At 54.1% G+C, this 19,066-nt stretch overlaps 1 protein-coding gene across 1 annotated transcript; it reads right to left on the bottom strand.

The window, feature by feature from the left end:
- Window positions 1-485: 485 nt before the first annotated feature.
- On the bottom strand, window positions 486-17,266 carry LOC119106128 (beta-galactosidase). Its single transcript, XM_037229726.1, has 3 exons — window positions 17,201-17,266; window positions 13,498-13,968; window positions 486-2,499 (listed from the first exon to the last, which is right to left on the bottom strand). The coding sequence occupies exons 1-3, from the start codon at window positions 17,264-17,266 to the stop codon at window positions 1,156-1,158; spliced, it is 1,881 nt and encodes a 626-aa protein (XP_037085621.1). The 3' UTR covers window positions 486-1,155.
- Between the last annotated feature and the right edge of the window lie 1,800 nt (window positions 17,267-19,066).

Raw genomic sequence — 19,066 nt, 5'->3', positions numbered from 1 at the left:
AATAAAACCGACACCTAAACAGTGGCACTCACACCCAATGGCCGTCGCCGTTCTTCAGCAATCCCATGACATTCCGGCTTCCCCGGGATGAAATATTGAAGTTCTCGCATGACTGTAGCACAGTCTTGTCGTCAGACACAGCGTCGAGGTCTCGCCGGTCCCGACGAAAGGGTGAAATGCTGAAAACAGTACGTCTTCAATACTGCCGGAGAAGTGGTTGGAAGCGATTAGACAAGGCAAGCTGGCTTAATGCTGGCGGATCGATAGGCCCATCTTTCCCCTGAGTACGGTGTGGAGTGGGTAATCGGTTATCAGGCGTGCCGTGACGCGGGCGCCATGCAGGGTTGCCGATTTCGTCGCCGACACCTGCCCCCGCGCCCGCCGTCGCCCGTCCCGACGTCTGCGGTCGCCTGGCGCGCGTCTGTGCCCCCCCCCCCCCCCCCCCCACGAGCAGCCAGACGCTGACCTTGAGCGTCGGCCCCGGGACGGACCGGCTCGGCGGCTCGCTGCACGTGGTCAGCTGGCGTCTGAGGAGAAGCGATTGGTCCGACCTTCGGCTGATGATGCGTCGGTCCGCTGAACCGGGCCGCGAGTCGAAGAATGAATGGCCTTTGCTTCGGTGGGGCATCTCACGAAGCTCTGATATTCCGCAGTACAGCAGAAGGTTCTAAGAGCCCGGGAAAACATTAACTTCTGTGATAGCTTTGCATAACATTTTTGCCTGCAGTGGAATTAGCATGCGTGCCCGAATAAATACGCGCGTTACCACTGATCTGCGCGCTAACACTGATAAATTATATTGCGTAGTAGATTTCTGTCACCTGTTAGAAACTATCAGGAATCGTGCTTCTAAGTTTGGAAGTGTGCAAGCGTGGGTGAGCACACACCAGTGCTAAGTGGAGTATTATCTAACGGGGGTCTGCTGTAAATCGTTCCAGTTTCACAATTTTGTCCTTAAAGCCCCCAAGCTGGCAAAATGACAATTTTGTCTCCAATCATATCCGGTAAATCGGCTATTTTTCACTCTCCCGTCATGCAGCGCAACAACACAGCATCACCAAGAAAGCCCGACTGAACGCCTTTCCCGTCACCATGGGAGAATCAAAACGCGGACCAGGTGTGATTTCAGGTCTGCGCTCCGCGATCAGGCTCTGTCTACGATCTGTCCGGTGTCGGACCATTCAGGACCGGGTAGTCCTTCAGGGAGACCGTGCAGTGGTCGCCCGGCCCGCAGGGCGCACCCTCCAGCTCCAGCAGCGTGATGACGTTGCTGCCCGGCTGGAGGAAGGGCGCCGGCACGTACAGCGTCAGCTGCGGCCCGGCGGCCGGCCAGTACCGGCCCAGGTTCTGCTCGTTGACGAACGCCACGCCCTTGCGCCACCCGTCCAGGTGGAGGAAGGTGTCGGCCGGCTTGCTGGGCGCGTTGAACTGGCCGCGATACAGCGCCGGCTGGTGTGGCTCGAGCGGCGTGGTCGGCGCCGCTGGCACCAGCTGCGTCAGCTGCTGCGGCACGGTGGTGACGTTCCAGTCATTCAGCTGGCGACCGCCCAGCGTCACCTCCTTCATCAGGCCCTTGCGGTCGTCGACATCGCCGTAGCAGAGGCGGCCGAGGCTCTCCACCAGCAGGGTGAGTCGGCTGCCGCGGTCGGCCATCACCGGCAGCTGGAGCACGCTGTCCTGGCGCGTCAGCACGCCCGCCAGCCGACCGTCCACCCAGACGTAGGCGCGGTCGCGCAGGCCCGGCACGTCCAGCACGGCCGGCGCGGTCGGCTTCCACGTCACAGCGGCAGAGTAGGCGACGAAGCCGTACGCCTGGTGCACGTCGCAGAACGGCACCACGGCCGAGTGCGAGACGCGCGTGACGTTCAGCTGGGACACGGCCTGCAGCAGGCCCGTCTGCCAGGTCATGGCGACGGCGCCGTACGCGACCACCGGCAGCGGATCGGGCACGGCCAGCGGCGTCATGTTGGTGTACGGGTAGATGAGTTCGCGCAGAGCCAGCAGCTTGTCGGTGGTGTTGCCATTCTCGGAGATGGGCGCGTCGAAGTCGTAGGACGTGGTGCACGGCTCGAACGTGTCGCCCATGTTGGCGCCGGCTGCGAAGCCAAAGGAAGTCCCACCGTGCATCATGTAGAAGTTGAAGCTAGCCCCGAGCGCCATCAATGCCTTCGTGGCGTTGACGACCTGTTGCGTGGACACGGTGTTGCGCGGGTAGCCCCAGTGGTTAATCCAGCCCGGGTAGAACTCGGAATTGACGCGCGGTCCGCCTATGGCGTTGTGGCGCCGCTGCGCCTCAAACGCCGCTTCCGCGTCGGCGTTGGTGTCGAAGTCGACCGTGGCGAACACGTCGGCTACCGGGCCGCACTTCAGGTAGTAGTCGGAGCCGCCGTCGGTCGTGAAGAGGACCACGTCGTCGCCCAGGTGCTTGCGCAGCAGATCCCGCAGCTGCGCCGTGTACACCGCGTCGCACGCCGGGTAACTGCCGTACTCGTTCTCCACCTGCAGCAGACATATCAGACGATTTTCAGGGACATCTAGAATCCTGTCTCGGTGGAATTTTGCGACATCGCGGGGATCGTCATAGAACAGGATTTGTCCGCAAGTTTTCGTCAACAGCCATAACATGGACGTAACTACACCCTAAATTTTGCCGTGTCCGTTGGTTTTGCAGTCACCAGCCGCCCGGAATCGACGTATCTAAGTACCGGACGGGGAAGTTACACGGAATATCTTGTCATTGTTACACATTCCGACTGCCTGGGAAAGCAGTGCACTGACAAGACTATTTACTTAAAACATTTTCCCAGTATCTTAATCACTTAGGAATTACTGTGTGGATCTAGTTGCTACAGTTTTCATGGTTTCTATTTTCCGTGTCCAAATTTGTTCAAGGAAGGAATTTGTCCATTTTGTATTTATCTCTATTTTATTTATATGTCCAGTTTATTTAAATGTCCATTAGTACTCAGTGATCGGGAACGCCATGGTGGGTGGCCATGGGCCTTTCATTGTAGTTATAATTTATGTTGATATTGTTGCTATCTATAGCTTCAGCTACCCAGAGTACGCCGATGGTATTGGAAGGCATGTCAATTTGTTATAACTTTGTACAATTGTCCGCTGACATTACGTTCAGTGAGAAATCTTTTGGCGGACCAGTGGGAGCAACAGACCAATATCGTGTGCCAAGATGTGTATGTGCTTAAGCGGATCCAAAGGAAAGGGCCGTAGGGTCGTGACCCCTCCCCCTTGAGCTGAAGGAACACCGGCCCCAAATCTTGGAGTTCACCAGAAATACGGATAACTGCGCATACAGAACGCATACAGAAAACTAGGCTAAAAAAATGAAGTGGAGCAAGCCCAGTGGGCCATTCTGGTACCAGATATTTTACTGATTAGAAAATTGGAATCTGAAAATAACGTGGCCGAAATCTGATGACTTTGTGTGGGGAGGTGGCGGTCATCAAGTTCCAGGGGCGTTGTACTAGAATTGATGACGTTGGGGGTAAAACAACACCCTGTGAGGAATAATGTTTACTCTTTTCCCCATGTTATGTGAATCTTTCACTATCATCTGATACTGTCTAACCACACATACTAGGCACATGCCTTCCTTTCAGCTGTTCTTCCGATGTCATCCGAGTCCTAGCCCACTTAAAGCCACCAAGCATAAAAAAGGCTTCACTGAATCTGAACATCTAAGCCTAAATGCTGCTTTGCCTACATCTGAGTGCCATGTGAATCACTGCGTATGAGTTACCAATGCAACATCCAAATCTTAACTTCTGTAACATGCTGGCTAATGGCTTCAACCTAGCTCGGAACAGAAAAAGTGAATCTTAGTGGAATGTTTGGTGATATTTGTTGATAACAAATGTGAGCGACTGAGATGCACCATGCTGGGCAAGAGATCCGGAGTTGGCTCATGCGATGCTGCATGTACGCGCACCGCACACCAGCAACGCTTTATAATGATGGAAAGATGACCATGACGGCACAAAGAGAACAGTGGCGGATCTAGCCTGGAGTTGTTTTTTTTTTTTTGGGTGGGGGCAACCGTTCGTCGCCAGCTGTCTGGTGTGGGATCCGAGGTCCAGTGCATGGTGCCTCCCGCGAGTACCTAGTAGGGACACCATTCAAAACCGAAAAAAGCACCGAAATGCTTTTGAATATTTAACAGAAGTTAAAACAAAACAGTTAAAACAGTCAAAGTCAAAACAGACGGTAGGCACACGAAACTTTTATGAAGTTCTGGGAATGTTGGGGGGGGGGAGGGCCAAAACATACTCTCAGAGGTTTTGGGGTGGCCATGGCCCCGTGGCCCCCCTCCTCCGCACGATCCGCCTATGAAAGAGAAGCGAGACATTTTACCCATACGCCAAACAAAAGTGCCTGACAGGAGCACAAGAGACGCAAATCGCGCGTCCTGACCCTGGACGCCTGCCTACGCATGCCCAGAGCAAGGGCACTAGGAACCTTCAGGCCCGAGAGCCCCAGAGACTCCAGCCGCTCGCATTCATCGATCCTGTTTTTTTTTACAAGGTGCACCATCATCTACGGCATTGCACGACAAAGCGACATGCGTCTTACATCCTCATCCCTCTGTTTTTGATGGAATTAGGATAACAGGATTGTCATCAGCGTTGATGTCGCCTGCGAAATTGGTAGATCTCTCAGTGGCACCGTTTCGGAGTCATAGACTTCGGCAAATTCGAGTTGCGTGGCTTCAAGGCTACCTTCGGTGACCTGTTTTTACGTCCTTGAAAGACAACTTGGCAAACCTAAACGTTAAAAGGATCAGAAAGCTGTCCAGAATATTGTTATGCTATTCTTGAAAGCGTCATGGCACAACAAAAAAAAAAAATAGCGACAATGGTCAGGGTACTATGAATTTTTGCCACAAAAAACATTGCTCGTATATCCTACTGATCTATTCCTCATTTATCTGTGAAAAAGCGTAGTTTTTTTAACCCAACATAGAACAGTTCACAAGGTGGTTCTCCTCTTGGAAAGATCCGGTTCATGCACCGAGGAATCATACGTAACGCACGAAGACTGGGCGTGCGGCGCGGCGCCGCGGCCGGCTGCCTCCCCCCCCCCCCCCCCCATGTGGCCTGTCGGGACCGGGCTAAATGGACCGGGAGGGGACGGGGAGGTGAGTGCGTACTGCGAGGGTGGCGCGTCTTTGTTTGCGAGGGATGATTCAGAAGTCAAACAAAGACCCAGTGATGGGGTCAGTGCCTCGGGTCAGTGCCCGGTGTACGGTTGAATCCCGTAGCAGTATTGGCAGTGTGTCTTGCGACAATGGAACGCTCAAACTACGTCAGTTGTGCCGATTCATTCGGGAATCAAAACGAGAGAGTGTCCAGGATTAGCAAATAAAAACGTAAGCGCTTCTGTGTTGCAACTGTCGCAAGAAACTTACTTAAGACCCTGGAAGCTTTCCTAGGGGCAATAACGCGGTTCCTCTCGCGGAACCGAAGTGCGAGTTACCTAGCTCCCAGTCCCAGGGACAAAATTCAACGAGCACTACCTCAACTCAGATGAAGCTGGAGATAATGTTCAGGTCGTTTTGGATTGTCTTGAACAAACCTTGTATTTAAAGTTAAAAATTATTTTTAATTTTTTAGAAAACTGCATGTTCGCCGTTCACGACGACGTTTCATTGAAAATTCAACGAAATTTCAACGAAAGCCGTTTCATTGGGACGCGCCGCAATTCACGCTGCATCCTTTCCTGGTACATTGACGAGAGGCTGAGAAGTTAGAATTAACGACTGCGCATGAAAGAATATTGCACACAAGAGTTAATGCGCTATCAGACGCGCTGAAACAGCATTACTGTGGCCCATACATTTCTACAGTACCTTTTACCGAAAAAAGCTTGATTTCAGACATGGAAAAAGTGCACTGCTTCTCAGAAAAATATCCTGTGCAGTGCACGGCACAGCTGATCAGCTAAAAAAATGAACCCGTCCTTGCATACAAGGACAGGTTCAATTTTTTGAACCGGTTTGCTTTGATAAGGAGGAATCTGGTGTGACGTGCGAGTGACATTCTTTTCCACATCCCAACAGAAGAACTCTTGCGACGGAGTTGGGGACATTAAAAACGGGTTGCTGCCAGTGCCAGCCTGTCGCGCCTCCATTCTGACCAAATTCATTACGCTAAGAAGCTATGCCAGTTCGTGCAGGGTAAAGCTAATGTGCAGATGGTAGGCTTCCTCGTACTAAAAGGAGAAGTCCTTCGAGCGGAGGATGCGTTTAGTATCAAACTGGCTACGGCCAAGACTGTCAGGGGGTCACTGACGGCTCACAGAGCACCCCCAGTGAATGTTCAGACGGCTCACAGAGCACCCCCAGTGAGTGTTCAGATGGCTCACAGAGCACCCCCAGTGATTGTTCAGACGGCTCACAGAGCACCCCCAGTGAGTGTTCAGACGGCCCACAGAGCACCCCCAGTGAGTGTTCAAACTGTCACTGTACGTGAGTTAGCGTCAAACATTGGGAGGGAAGTAGCGGTCCCTTGCTTTTAATGGTTTTGATGAGCTGGAATGAGTAAGACTCAGTCACTGGCGCACTGGGTCGACTTCCACTTGCATGCGAACTATGTGTTGTTAAGCTGATAGTTGTCTCACAATGCCATCATTTCCCTTTCAATACAAAATCAATGTACTTCACTGTGTTTCTGTTGTTTTGTTCCGTGCTTTAAAAAGACCATGGACAACCCGTGGAGCCTTTCGCCTGATTTCCGGCAGCAGAAGATGGCAAAATGAGGGGCCCGGCCTCACCCACATCCTCCCGAGATTAATCCTACATCCTCCCGAGATTGATTGATTGTATAGTCTAAGTACAGAGTACTGCGGTCCCAGGCCAGGAGACGCCTCCATCAGGACTCAGCGCTGCCGTCAGTGATGCTGATTATTGTCGTCTGCCACCACTCGGTCGTGTTCCTCTCACGCTAACAGGGGGAGCAGCCAAGCCATGCCCTCTCCGCAAGATGATCAATATTTGTGTAATAAAATAACACATTTCCGGACTTTGAAGGAAATATGATTATTTTTACTTGGGGAAGTTATATCAGATGCTGAGTGAGACAAAGGCTTGTCGGCAACTGTACCTGAGCGTGCACGTGTTTCTAGCAAAAAGCCCCGATTGACATGAGTACTTAACTTAAAAAAAAACAAAAAACAAAAACAGTATGTGTTTCAAAAAAGCTCTACCATTCACTAGCTCTGATTCAAAAATATATTTACCCATTACCTATCCACTGAATTATTTCTACTGCAAGTGCTTATAAGCGACAATAGTGTAAAAGGTATACTTGTTAGCAAACGTATACATGGTAAAACGTATACTTATTATCAAGCACACCCAAGTGGGCAATGCTGCAATTAAAAGTTCGTGGGCCCAGGGTCGCAGCCACGGGCTTGGTAAGGACGGAAAGGGGGGGGGGGGGGAGGAGAGCACTGGGTTGACAAACGAGCCTCACAACAAATCAACGAATATCATTTAATTTTTAGTGGACGATTTTCTTGTTTTTTAACGTTTACCTTCCTTAACACGCACCCTGGTGGGCGGTTGAATAACGTTAACCTGTATGTGAACACACTTGTGTCAAAATTTTAGGTTCTTAGGTCATGACTCTGGGGTCAAATAAAGCCAAACAAGGGCAAACACCAGATTGGTGCGTCAAATGCCCCAGACCTCCTCACACAACTGCCGTGAAACTAAACACCTCTTCTAAGAAAAAGATCAATGGTGTTCATTAACGTAAATGACCTTGTTTGACCCTTATAAGTTCAAGGTGACCAAATGACTACGAAATTGCTCCTATTCCGCCATTCGAATAAACGTCAGGAACTATGCCAGGCAGGGATGTTCCCAAAAGCAAAATGTTGGCCCGGATCATCTTATGCTAGTAACTCACTCTAACCTTCAAAAATGCCCAAGGATCATATTGTTTGCAGTCCCTGCCATCAACAAATTCGAAATGAGCACCAGAAACTAGCCCATAAGCCAAACATAAGCCAAGCTCTTCGGCAAAAAGCAGACTAGTTTTGACCTCATTCTGACTTTTATGCTTGACCTCAGGTCAATGGGAATGGTTATTGCCTAAGTTGGTTTATTGCCTAGGAAACTATCTCAGACTTGTATGGCTTCGTCTCGCACTCCGATGTTGCATCATATAGAACGATTCCCTAGAAATGCTCCTCGCTGATAGCTATGGTCTGGCTTTGACCTGCTACAGGTCAGTGACCTCACAATGTGCATTTGTTTTCTACATAAAAAGATATGCGGTTCGATTCGTCACAGCTATGCCAAGTTCGGCGTGTTTATGCCACGTTCGGAAATCATTCTCGAAAACCCTCGGGGAGGGTCAATTTGACCCCCACCCTGTTAACTGAGACCGAAGCCAGAAGTTATCAGACATAATAAATATGTTTCTTTTTGGAAACGAATAGCCTGAAGGAGCCACGCTTTACATGAGAGCATGGAAAAAGCCGTCGACACTAGTCATTTCCCGTTGGTTGAGTTAAGTCTTTCAAATCTGATAGCACTGAAAAGACTTCTTTGAAATTTTTCGTGGACTGTACAGAGATATTGGAGGTCTGACAGACTTATTCCTCGGAGAAAAACAACAATAGAATTGAGATATAGTTGGGTTGATATTTCAGCAACATGCCTTTATCGAGACAATAGCAGAAGTGAATTTGTTTTGGAATTCACTTCTGCTATTGTTTCGATAAAGGCACGTTGCCGAAATATCAGCCCAAGTATATTTCCATTCTCTTGGTTTTTCTCCGAGGAATAAGGCTAATACTACTGTCGTCTACTAATACTACTATCTAATACTACTGCATTTGTTTTGGAATTCACTTCTGATACTGTTTCAATAAAGCCACGTTGCCGAAATATCAACCCAACTATATATATATATATATATATATATATATATATATATATATATATATATATATATATATATATTCTTGGTTTTTCTCCGAGGAATAAAGCTAGTACTACTGTTTTATCTATGTGAATAATGTTCTTCGCTAATGCACTGAACAACTTACGTGATACTGGAGGTCCGGTCTACGTAAATTGTACATGCAAATCGTATTACGTAAGTTGTTCAGTGCATTAGCGAGGAACATTCTTCACATAGATTAGACAATAGTATAAGCTTTATTCCTCTCAGAAAAACCATGAGAATGGAGATATAGTTGGGTTGCTATTTTGGCAACATGTCTTTATCGAGATAATAGCAAAAGTCTTCTGCTATTGTTTATCCGCTGCTATTGTATATTGTTCATCTGTCTGTTATTTCACTGTATTCTATGTGTTTGGTCGGAGCCTGAACTAAGCCTGGCTTTCGTAACGCGATTCGATACTTCCCTTAAAAGTCGCCTTCAGAGGCTCACTACCTGTCAGTTGCATTAAATAGTTCTAAGATCGCAAGATTATGTCCTACTTTTTGAATGGCCTAGCCAACCATCGGCGTACTCACTTTGCATTGGTTTATTTACTATCACATCATTTCCGGACCCTGTGACCTTGAATAATTTCCGACGCCCACAGCATATAAAGGCCGTGCTATCGGTGACCATGAATGCTCTTACTCTCTCTGGGCTCGCATGAGCAAGACCGCCGTTGGTTGTGTCGCCGGACGTCGTGGTGTGAGCGTTGGTGCGTGCAAGTGGGTTAAAAATAAAAGCTATAGTTTGTCAAGATCTCTCCTTAACTGATTCACGAGCAAGACTGACACGAGCGAGGTCTGCGCTAGTTATAGCTACCACGCTAACAGTCAGAAATCCGTTATAGTTGTCACGCTAGCAGTCCGGAATCTGTCACACGTGGACTCCGGTCTAATTCCTGTTGAACAAATGGGCTCTCGGGCCCAGACCGATACGGAGCCGACTGTTCGGTGCTACTGACGCCGTGAAGCGGCTTGTGTGTGTTTAGTTTGTTTACAGTGTGCTTATGGTGGACAGTGTTGTAAGCGTTTGAACTACAGATTAGTGATCGCTGTCTGTGTCGCTATCTGCTGTCCGTTGATGGCAGAAAAGGCAAACAGACATCGCAATGGTGTCGCCACTCTCCGTTCATACACGTGCCGTGCTGAGGCTGCCGCGTTGAACACCCCGACCCTTTTATCCTTTTTCTTGCTTCATCCCGCATCCTCACGACACCCCGCTCATCCGGGGCAGGCTGCATGCGTCAGTCACGAGTGGGTCGAGAGGCGCCCACCTGAAGGGGGACCCCCACCGGACGTTCAACGCACATTCCGAGGGGTCCCTGCGTGGGCTTAGGCCCGATGGTCACCCCCCCCCCCCCCCCCCTCCCTCCAGGTGCATGTAGTCCTGCCCCATCGCCATGCATTCTCCTTCATCTCATAGCCCTGGAAAGATCATTTCTGGTCCAAAAGGCTGTAATTCAAACAGCCAAACGTGCTGAGATGTTACAACGTACCGTGTAGCCTGACCACAGAGTTTGCCTTTCCGTGATCGTTTGCCTTGCCTCCCTTTGGAGGGAGCATTTCCCTTTTTGTCATTCTGCGTCGGCATCATCCTGATGCCGACAGCCATGTTTCCGACAGCACCAGCGCAGCCACCGCAGAAATACAAGTCCCGGCCACTGGGCCGCATCCAGGAGGTTGGTAGCACAGACCCTGAGGTACAAGCATACGCGCTGGTGTTGTTCTGCACGGGGGCTTGGGTTGTCAGCTGAGGACAACATCAGGGCAACTACTGCCACCTTCTCGGTCGTCACGGAGGATGATTTCCAGTGCGACAACCTTGTTGTGATATAGGCCTGCCGGCGTCGGGTCATGTGACCCGTTAGGTCAGCTGACGGGTCACCACTCACACTGTGTTACCGATTTTAAGAGGTGGTAAGTAACCTGTCGCACGTGCTCGCCGTGCTGGACCGCTCGCGTCGGAGGTGAGTGGCGGGCGAGCTGCTCGAGCGCTTGGGCAGGCACTGCTGGGTCTTGCAGCAGGTCCGAGCAGGCGGCGCGCAGCGGAAGGAGCAGCTCACCTCCATGCTGGAGCGGGGTGCTGCCCAGTCAGAAGCTGCCGTTCCCCAGCCGTCTCGCGCACCAGGTCGCCGTCCGCCGCTTGCCGCCACGGTGCGAGGCTGCGAGATCCCGCCGAAGCACTACCTCGGCGTCACAACCTGACATCCTCCGCGTCTCTCACGGATCGGGCGCGCTACATCGGCGTCACCACCTGACATCCTCCGAGTCTCCTCCACGGATCGGGCGCTACCTCGGCCGTCCACACCTGACATCCTCCGCGTCTCTCACGGATCGGGCCGCTTAACTCGGCGTCAACCCTGACATCCCTCCGCGTCTCTCAACGGATCGGGCGGCTACCTCGGCCTGTCACACCTGAACATCCTCCGCGTCTCTCACGGATCGGGCGACTACCTCGGCGTCCACACCTGAATCCCCCGCGTCTCTCACGCGTCGGGCGCTACCTCGGCGTCCACACCTGACATCCTCCGCGTCTCTCACGGATCTGAGCGCTTAACCTCGGCGTCACACCTGACATCCTCCGGGTCTCTCACGGATCGGGCGCTACCTCGGCGTCACCCCTGACATCCTCCGCGTCTCTCCCACGGATCGGGCGCTACCTCGGCGTCCCACACCTGACATCCTCCGCGTCTCTCAACGGATCTGACGCCTACCTCGGCGCTGACACCTGCACCATCCTCCAGCGTCTCATTCACGGATTCGGGCGCTACCTCGGGCGTCACACCTGACATCCTCCGCGTCTCTCACGGATTAGAGCGCTACCTCGGCGTCACACCTGACATTCCTCCGGTCCTCTCACGATTGAGCGCTACCTCGGCGTCACACCTGACATCCTCCGCGTCTCTCCACGGATCGGGCGTACCTCGGCGTCACCACCTGACATTTCCTCCGCGTCTCTTCACGGATCTGAGCGCTACCTCGGACGTTCCACACCGACATCCCTCCGCGTTCTCTCACGGATTCGGGCGCTACCTCGGCCGTCACACCTGACATCCCTCCGCGTCTCCTCACGGATCGGACCTCCTCGCGTCTCTCACGGATCGGGCGCTACCTCGGCGTCACACCTGACATCCTCCGCGTCTCTCACGGATTGAGCGCTACCTCGCGCGTCACACCTGACATCCTCCGCGCTCTCACGGATTGAGCGCTACCTCGGCGTCACACCTGACATCCTCCGCGTCTCTCACGGAGTTCGGCGCGCTGCGCCAGAAGTTCACCGACTTCAGATTCCTGACCCGTCTGGAGACGCCGTCCGTCGCGGGGCGGAAGGCGGCCCTGATGTCCCTGTTTGACGACGTGTGGACATGGGCGTTGCGTCACAGCCTCCAGCGCGCCCCGGACGTGGACCTGACAACCATTCTCGACACGATGGAAGCTCATCTGCGAGGTCGGCGCGGTCTAATCCTAAACCGACGGAATTCTACTAGGGTGTCCAGAAGTCCGGTGAGATGTTCGACGATTTCGTGCCGTTAATCAAAGACATCTTCGCTTATTTTGACTTTTGTGGCGCGTGTATGGACGTCCGGTACAGTGACAGGATAGTGGTCGGTACACGTGACGAGGAGGCGCTGAAGAACATACTGCACGAGCCAAAGCTGACTCTGCAGAAGGCGGTGGATATTTGCCGCCTGTGTGAGTCGGCGAGTGCGAACGGTGCTGCCGTCCGTAGCGAGCCGACTGCTGTGGCTCGAGTGCCGGCGTATCGCAAATCGCGTGTCCCTCTTAAAATCGATGCCACACGCGCACTCAACCGATGTGTCTCCGACCGCGCCATCTTCTGTTCTCACCGGTTGGATCTTGGCTCGGCTCGTATCTGGCCTCCCGACAGCGATGTGCATTCGCGAACGACCGAATGAGCACTGTCCCGCGGGCTGGGGCGCCAGTCAGCTGGTGACCAGTTACGTGGCCTAACCAGAGAGCTGGTGATCCGTTAGCTGACCTGCTTGCCGACCCCGTTAGCGCCCAGCCCATCAGACCGGGCGCCAGCATGGCCTATATCGTAACAAGGTTGTCTCACCGGAACTAATCCTCCGTGACGACCGAGAAGGTGGCAGCAGTTGCCCTGGTGTTGAACACTACGTAGTTGAACACTACGACGTTGCACGATGCGTCTTTTGGCATGATAAATGTTGTGTTGGACTTCTAACATCGTGGGTGTTCCGATCATCTTCTTTATGGCTGCATTTATGTGTTCACGGCAGCAACCTCTCCATTTAACAGTTAAATCCGGTTCCCTTTGGTTTGCCTTGCAATGAGCGATGCTGTGTGCATTGCATGCATCGCCTAACGCGTCGAACGACCACAGAGATCCGGGTCGCGAGCACGCAAGGAGATAATGAGCTTGGGATAATCCCAGGAATGCACCAGTTGATCAGTGGCAGCCGACATGGGAAGGCGCCTCCTAAACGAGCAACACCCCACCCAGCACTGCCGCAACCAGTGTGCTGTGAGGTTGGCCCACCTGCACCATGATGACGGGTCCGCCGTTGACGTAGAGCTGCGGCCGGAGCCGCGGCAGAAGCTGCTCGTACCAAGCCGTCACGGCCGACATGTAGCGAGGGTCACTGGTCCGAAGACGCACGCCCGGCCGCCGCAGCAGCCAGTACGGCAGGCCGCCCAGGTCGCGCTCGGCGTCGATGTAGGGCCCCGGCCGCAGGATCACCAGCAGCCCCAGCTCCTGCGCCATCCGCACGAACTCCTCCAGGTCGCGCTGGCCGCTGAAGTCGGTGACGTTTTCCTCGGGCTGATGCTCGCTCCACTGGACGTACGTCTGCAGCGCGTTGGCGCCGCTCGCGCGCAGCCGCGTCAGCCGGTCCCGCCAGTAGGCGCGAGGCACCTTGAAGTAGTGCACCGAGCCGGAGACGTAGCGGAACGGCCTGCCGTCGCGCTGGAAGGTGTCGGGCCCGACGGTGAATGAGTGCCGCTCGAACGTCTGCCGGCCGGCGCAGACGCCCGTCAGCAGCGCGACGAGCAGCACGAGCAGCCACCGCTGAGCGCATGGCGAGACGGGTGCTGAGCTGGGAGCTGTACTGGCGCCGGCGTGCGCTGCCGGCTTGTGCTCTGCCGGACCGCGGCTGTCGGCGCTCCTGGCAGCACAGGCCGCCCTGAACGCGGTTATCAGCGGCGTCCGCTGCCGGCCAACTGCGCAAAACGTGTGTGATTGGCTCCAGTGGACTCAACGGGGCCAGTGCAAGCCCCGGGATTGGAGAATGGAAGTGTTCCGTTCCCAGACAGACACAGCCAGGGGCGGCGCCAGCGGGGGGAGGGGGAGGTGTCCAACTCTATCTTCGGATAGAGTGGGGACAGTTCCCTATACCAGCAACCTTCTTGCAGGAAACATCTATTATTCGCGTAGATTTTCACTAAGGGGCTATATTCTCGATTCAACCATGATAAAGGTCCCACCCATCGGTAGGATTACATTGCGGCAAAGCTAGTACGATGTTACTCGGACTTCAAAAAACCGCTCGGCGGTATTTCGCATATACTGGCCGACCGCATTCATTGCCTACCGTGCCTGGATTTTCAAACCGGATTAGGGCATTGGATCCCTACGTGCCTGCAGCCTATGAATAAAGGACCTTTTTAAAGGAAAGGTAGAAACCAATACTGAATTGTAAAGAGCGTGCTACAACGAAATATCCTTAGAGGCTATCGTGGCAGGTCGGATCTATGTTCTGATGTCAGTGGTAACCTCCACCCTGTCTCATTTTTAACCCCACACTGTGTTATGCCTGGCCGATCTGCTCCACTCTTGCCTACGGAGCTGACTGCTCAGTGCTGGTGGTGTCCGACCGATGTACAGGCCCTCATCAACCCAAGATGACCGTAATTGGCGCGAAGGGCTCTCTGATTGGCATTCGAGGGCCCCTTAATGCAACGTCTGACAGCCTTTCTGACCCCTAATCGTTCGTCCGGAGGGGCCTAAGGGGAGCAGACGTGCCCCAAAGCGCCATTGTACGGATCGAAATGGGTCCTTTTCAGGCCTGATTGGGCCCCATGCAGCCCAAAATAGTCACACAGTCAATAATAGGCCCTCTATCTCTACACCTTAGTCTGGAAAGAGTAGAGTTAGAGAAAGAGTCATAACCTCAGAAACAGCCCGTCTTAAGTGAGGTAGGGACCTAGTAAAGGCTGACAAACGGAGAGCTTCGGACTCGGAAAAGACCTACCTCACTTTTCGGACCTGGGAAGGACCCATCTCTGGCCCGGAATGGGCCCATTGTAGGCTCAGAAAGCAAGTGGCGGTGTATACGCGGGGCAAGCTGTCCCCATGCATGAGGTAAGGGTCAAAACTACTTTTCCCACAAATTTCAGGTGGCCCACATGGGGTCCCCGGCGGATTTGTTGAAGACATTCTTTTATTTAGTGTTATCAAAGTATCGTAGAGAGCCCATCTCAAGCACGGAAAGGGTCAATTTCAAAGCAGGAAACCCCTGTAACAGTTTCAGGCACGGGATATCTATATTGACGTCTTTTCCGGTCTGAAAAGGGCTCATTGTAGACTCAAAACGGCTTATTTCTTATCAGGACAAGCCCACCACAAACTGAGTAGTGGTCCGTCCCAGGTCTGGGTGGGGCCCATTGTGAGCACAGAAAGGGCCCTCTCAGGTCTGGAAAAAGCCCATGGTAGGCCTCAGGTAGGACCTTCCTTAAATCACAAAATGTCACTTTTTAGACTGAGAGAGCAGGCATTTCAGGTCTGGAAATGGCCTGTCTAAACACACAGTCCCAAAAGGAACCTGTCTCAGATCCCACAAGCTCCATCTCATATCAGGGGAGAGGCCAAACAGGCCAAGGTAATACAGTTTTGGCAGGGAGGGATGGAGGCGGCATGCAGTTTGATCAAGGACTCCCTGTGAAAAGGTGCCCCGAATAACCAGCAGAATGGGCCCATTTTATTTCCAGGAGCCCCAGCTTTTCTCCATTTGCATCATTATGCCGACGAATGCGTTCGTGGAGGGGCCCAGTGGATTGAACACTAAAGGGACCCTTACCTTTCGCGGACAGAAGAACCCCGTAAGAAAAACACTGGGGCGCCCCATTGTCTTTCCCAGTCAGGGGTTAAGGGACCAACACAGCGGTCCCTCACTGCCTCCAGGGCGCTGACCAATGCTAAGGGTCCTCTGACTGACAATCGCAGGCGCCAGGACGGTCCCGGCTTTGGAAATTAGCCCTAGGCTGCCACGGGGCAGACCGTTCGAAATTCTTGGTGGCCAATCGACTGGCGGACCCTCAATGTTCCCAGGCCTCCCCCCCCCCCCCCCCAGTCGGCGCAAGAGGCCCTCTGATGGGCATTTGCAGGTCGGGTTCCTTTGATACAGCCTCTGGCCAACTCTTCGGGACCACTAGTTGGGCCTTTGATCGTCGGTCCCGAGGAGCCCTAAGGGCCCGCCCGGACCAGAGGGGAGACACGATGTGCCCCCGATGCCCCCCCCCCCCCCGGCATGCGCCCCGCCTCTAACATATGATGAGACCGTCTCAGGTCTGAAAAGAGCCCATTTCCAGATAAGAAACGTCCATGTAAGTTAAGGCCTGGGAATGGCACATCTGCGATCAGGAAAGGCTCATCGTAAAATAAAAAAGGGCCCGTTTTTGGGTAGGGAAGGCACCTGGTTGGTTCCGAAGGGACCCTTTCAAGCCAGGGAAGGGCCATATTCGGCTCAAGAGAGTTCTTATTAATGGAGTGACCGTCCATTTTAGGCTGAGAAGATAGGCATCTCATGTGCCGAAAAAGCACCTCTCATCCTTCAGGCCCGGGATGGGTCACGTCTGGTTAAACTCAGACATGACCCACGTTAGGCTTGGAAAGTGACGTTTTTCAACTGTCGAAGCCAGAGCTGTTTTTAAGGAGAGCAGGCCGCGAATCGAAAAGCCTGCTCTGAAGTGATCTGTGAGCTGCAAGGCTAGGCTCGGTGCGGCATGGCTTTCCGGGGCATTTTGACAACGATGGTAACTTGAAAAGACTCATCCCAGATCGTATTGCCACTGGCCTCGAGATGAGCTCGTGGGTTAACCGCAAAACAAATTTCCTGACTTATGAGATTCAACATGACCTACTGAGCATCATGGTGGCGATGCGAGCAGCAGGAGTTACTCCAGGAGGTGAGAGCGGTGCGTTTCTTTTCGCTGATCGCGGACGTCACCACCGACGCATCAGCTACCGAACAGCTGTCCGTCTGCTTCAGGCACGTGGATGACTCGAAGCCATACGAAGTCTTCATGGGCATGTGTGAGTGTCCCAACGCTGGCGCCGTGTCTTTGTTTGGTGTTGAGAAGGATGCCATGATCAGATTGCTTAGTGGCACGGACCTTGTGCGAACGATTGTGTTTATGGTGACAGTAAGATGTATCGCAGGGTGTCTGGAGGGCAGGCAAGCTTTTCCAGAAGCAGCCTAAGTCCAACATCGCGCACTGTCCCAGCCACGTGTTGGGCCTAACGCTTGTTGAGGAAGCAAAAGAAGTGCCGCTGGTGGCCGAAACAATGAACCTGGCGAGGAACGCATCGACGTGGCTAAACACTGCAAAGCGGAAGAACATGTTCCAGGAGCGCATCCGGGGCGGGGATGACGGAGATGGTGGTTTCGGTGGAGCTAGGACATGCCGCCCAGAGAAACTTCTGGTTTCTCTGGTTTCTCTGGTTTCTCCTCGCAGTCCGCCCAGCACGGCGGACGGCGAGGTGTAAAGCGTTCCGGCGCTTCTAGGACACCTTGAGTAACTGGACCCGCCGGCCGAGTGGCTTGCCCTCGGTCGGGTGGTGCGCGATTACATCAGCTGCAGGGCCGGGTGGGTTACGTGTTCGTAGTGCAGTTGCACGTTGTGTCCTGCGCCGCTGCTGGGGCGGGGCGCGGCACGTGATCAGGTTCGCAGGCCGGCCCCGGCTGCGCGGCAGACGCGCGCCGCCGCCGCAGTTCGCACGGCCCCGGCTCGCGGCCCCCGCTGTGGGGAGTCGCCGTTGGGAGAGCAGCGAGGGTAGGTGCACCGTCAGGGGCTCCTGCGGTGCGAGACCGAAATACGGAGAAGAGAACACTTAGCGAAAAACACGTGGTGAAACACTTAGCGTCCCGTTACAAGCCATTTCGGCAAAATGGACTGGCTTGAGAAAGTAGAGACAGCTACACGTGCGAAGGTACCGGACAAGTGACTGCGAGCGCAGTGTTGGGTGCGGCCCGAATAGAGGTGCTTGTGACTGTCTGTAAGCCGCTGAACTTCGGGTTCATTCTGGGAATGAACGGCGTGAGGGTGCTTCGGGGCGTGTCCGTCAGTGCGTCGAATGCAGTGCAGTTCGGGGTCGATGCACTGCCGGCTGGGTCAGCGTCTCCGGTGGAGGCAGCGGCTTGTGATGCGAGCGCAGCCGCTGTCGTGTCACCCGAGCCGGCCGGCCATGGCCGGGGGCAGAGAGCGGCGAGCAGCAGGCGTGGACGGTCGCCTGGAAGTGGGCGGACGCCAGCGCCAGTGCTGCAGATGGCGTAGAGCGGTGGAGCAGCCTCCCGTGACCGGAGGAGCGGTGGAGCAGCCTCCCGCGGCCGGTGGAGCGGTGGAGCAGCCTCCCGCTGCCGGTGGAACGGTGGAGCAGCCTCCCGCGGTCGGTGGAGCGGTGGAGCAGCCTCCCGCGGCCGGTGGAGCGGTGGAGCAGCCTCCCGCGGACAGTGGAGCGACGGGTCGGTCTCCCGCGGCCGGTGGGGCGCTGGAGTGGTCTCCCGCTGCCGATGTAGCGACGGGCTGGCCTCCCGAGGCCGGCTGAGCAGCGGCCGGCCACAGCCAGCCGCTTCGTGGCCGAAAAGGCGGTGTGGCTGCTAATGATGGTGCCGGTGTGACAGGCGACAGTGACGAGCGAGTGCTGCCGCGTCGGAGCGGACGAGAGCGAAGGCCCGTGCGATTGTGTACTTGTTGATCATTAGGATCAGGGTGGGGTGTTCGAAGTGCAGTTGTACGTTGTGTCTGCGCCCCTGCTGGGGCGGGGCGCGGCACGTGGTCAGGTTCGCAGACCGGCCCCGGCTGCGCGGCAGACGCGCGCCGCCGCCGCAGTT

Source organism: Pollicipes pollicipes, unplaced genomic scaffold (assembly GCF_011947565.3).
Source record: "Pollicipes pollicipes isolate AB1234 unplaced genomic scaffold, Ppol_2.1 Scaffold_6138;HRSCAF=7277_pilon_pilon_pilon, whole genome shotgun sequence".
NCBI classification, from domain to species: domain Eukaryota; kingdom Metazoa; phylum Arthropoda; class Thecostraca; order Pollicipedomorpha; family Pollicipedidae; genus Pollicipes; species Pollicipes pollicipes.
This window is presented reverse-complemented; position numbering and strand designations above follow the sequence as displayed.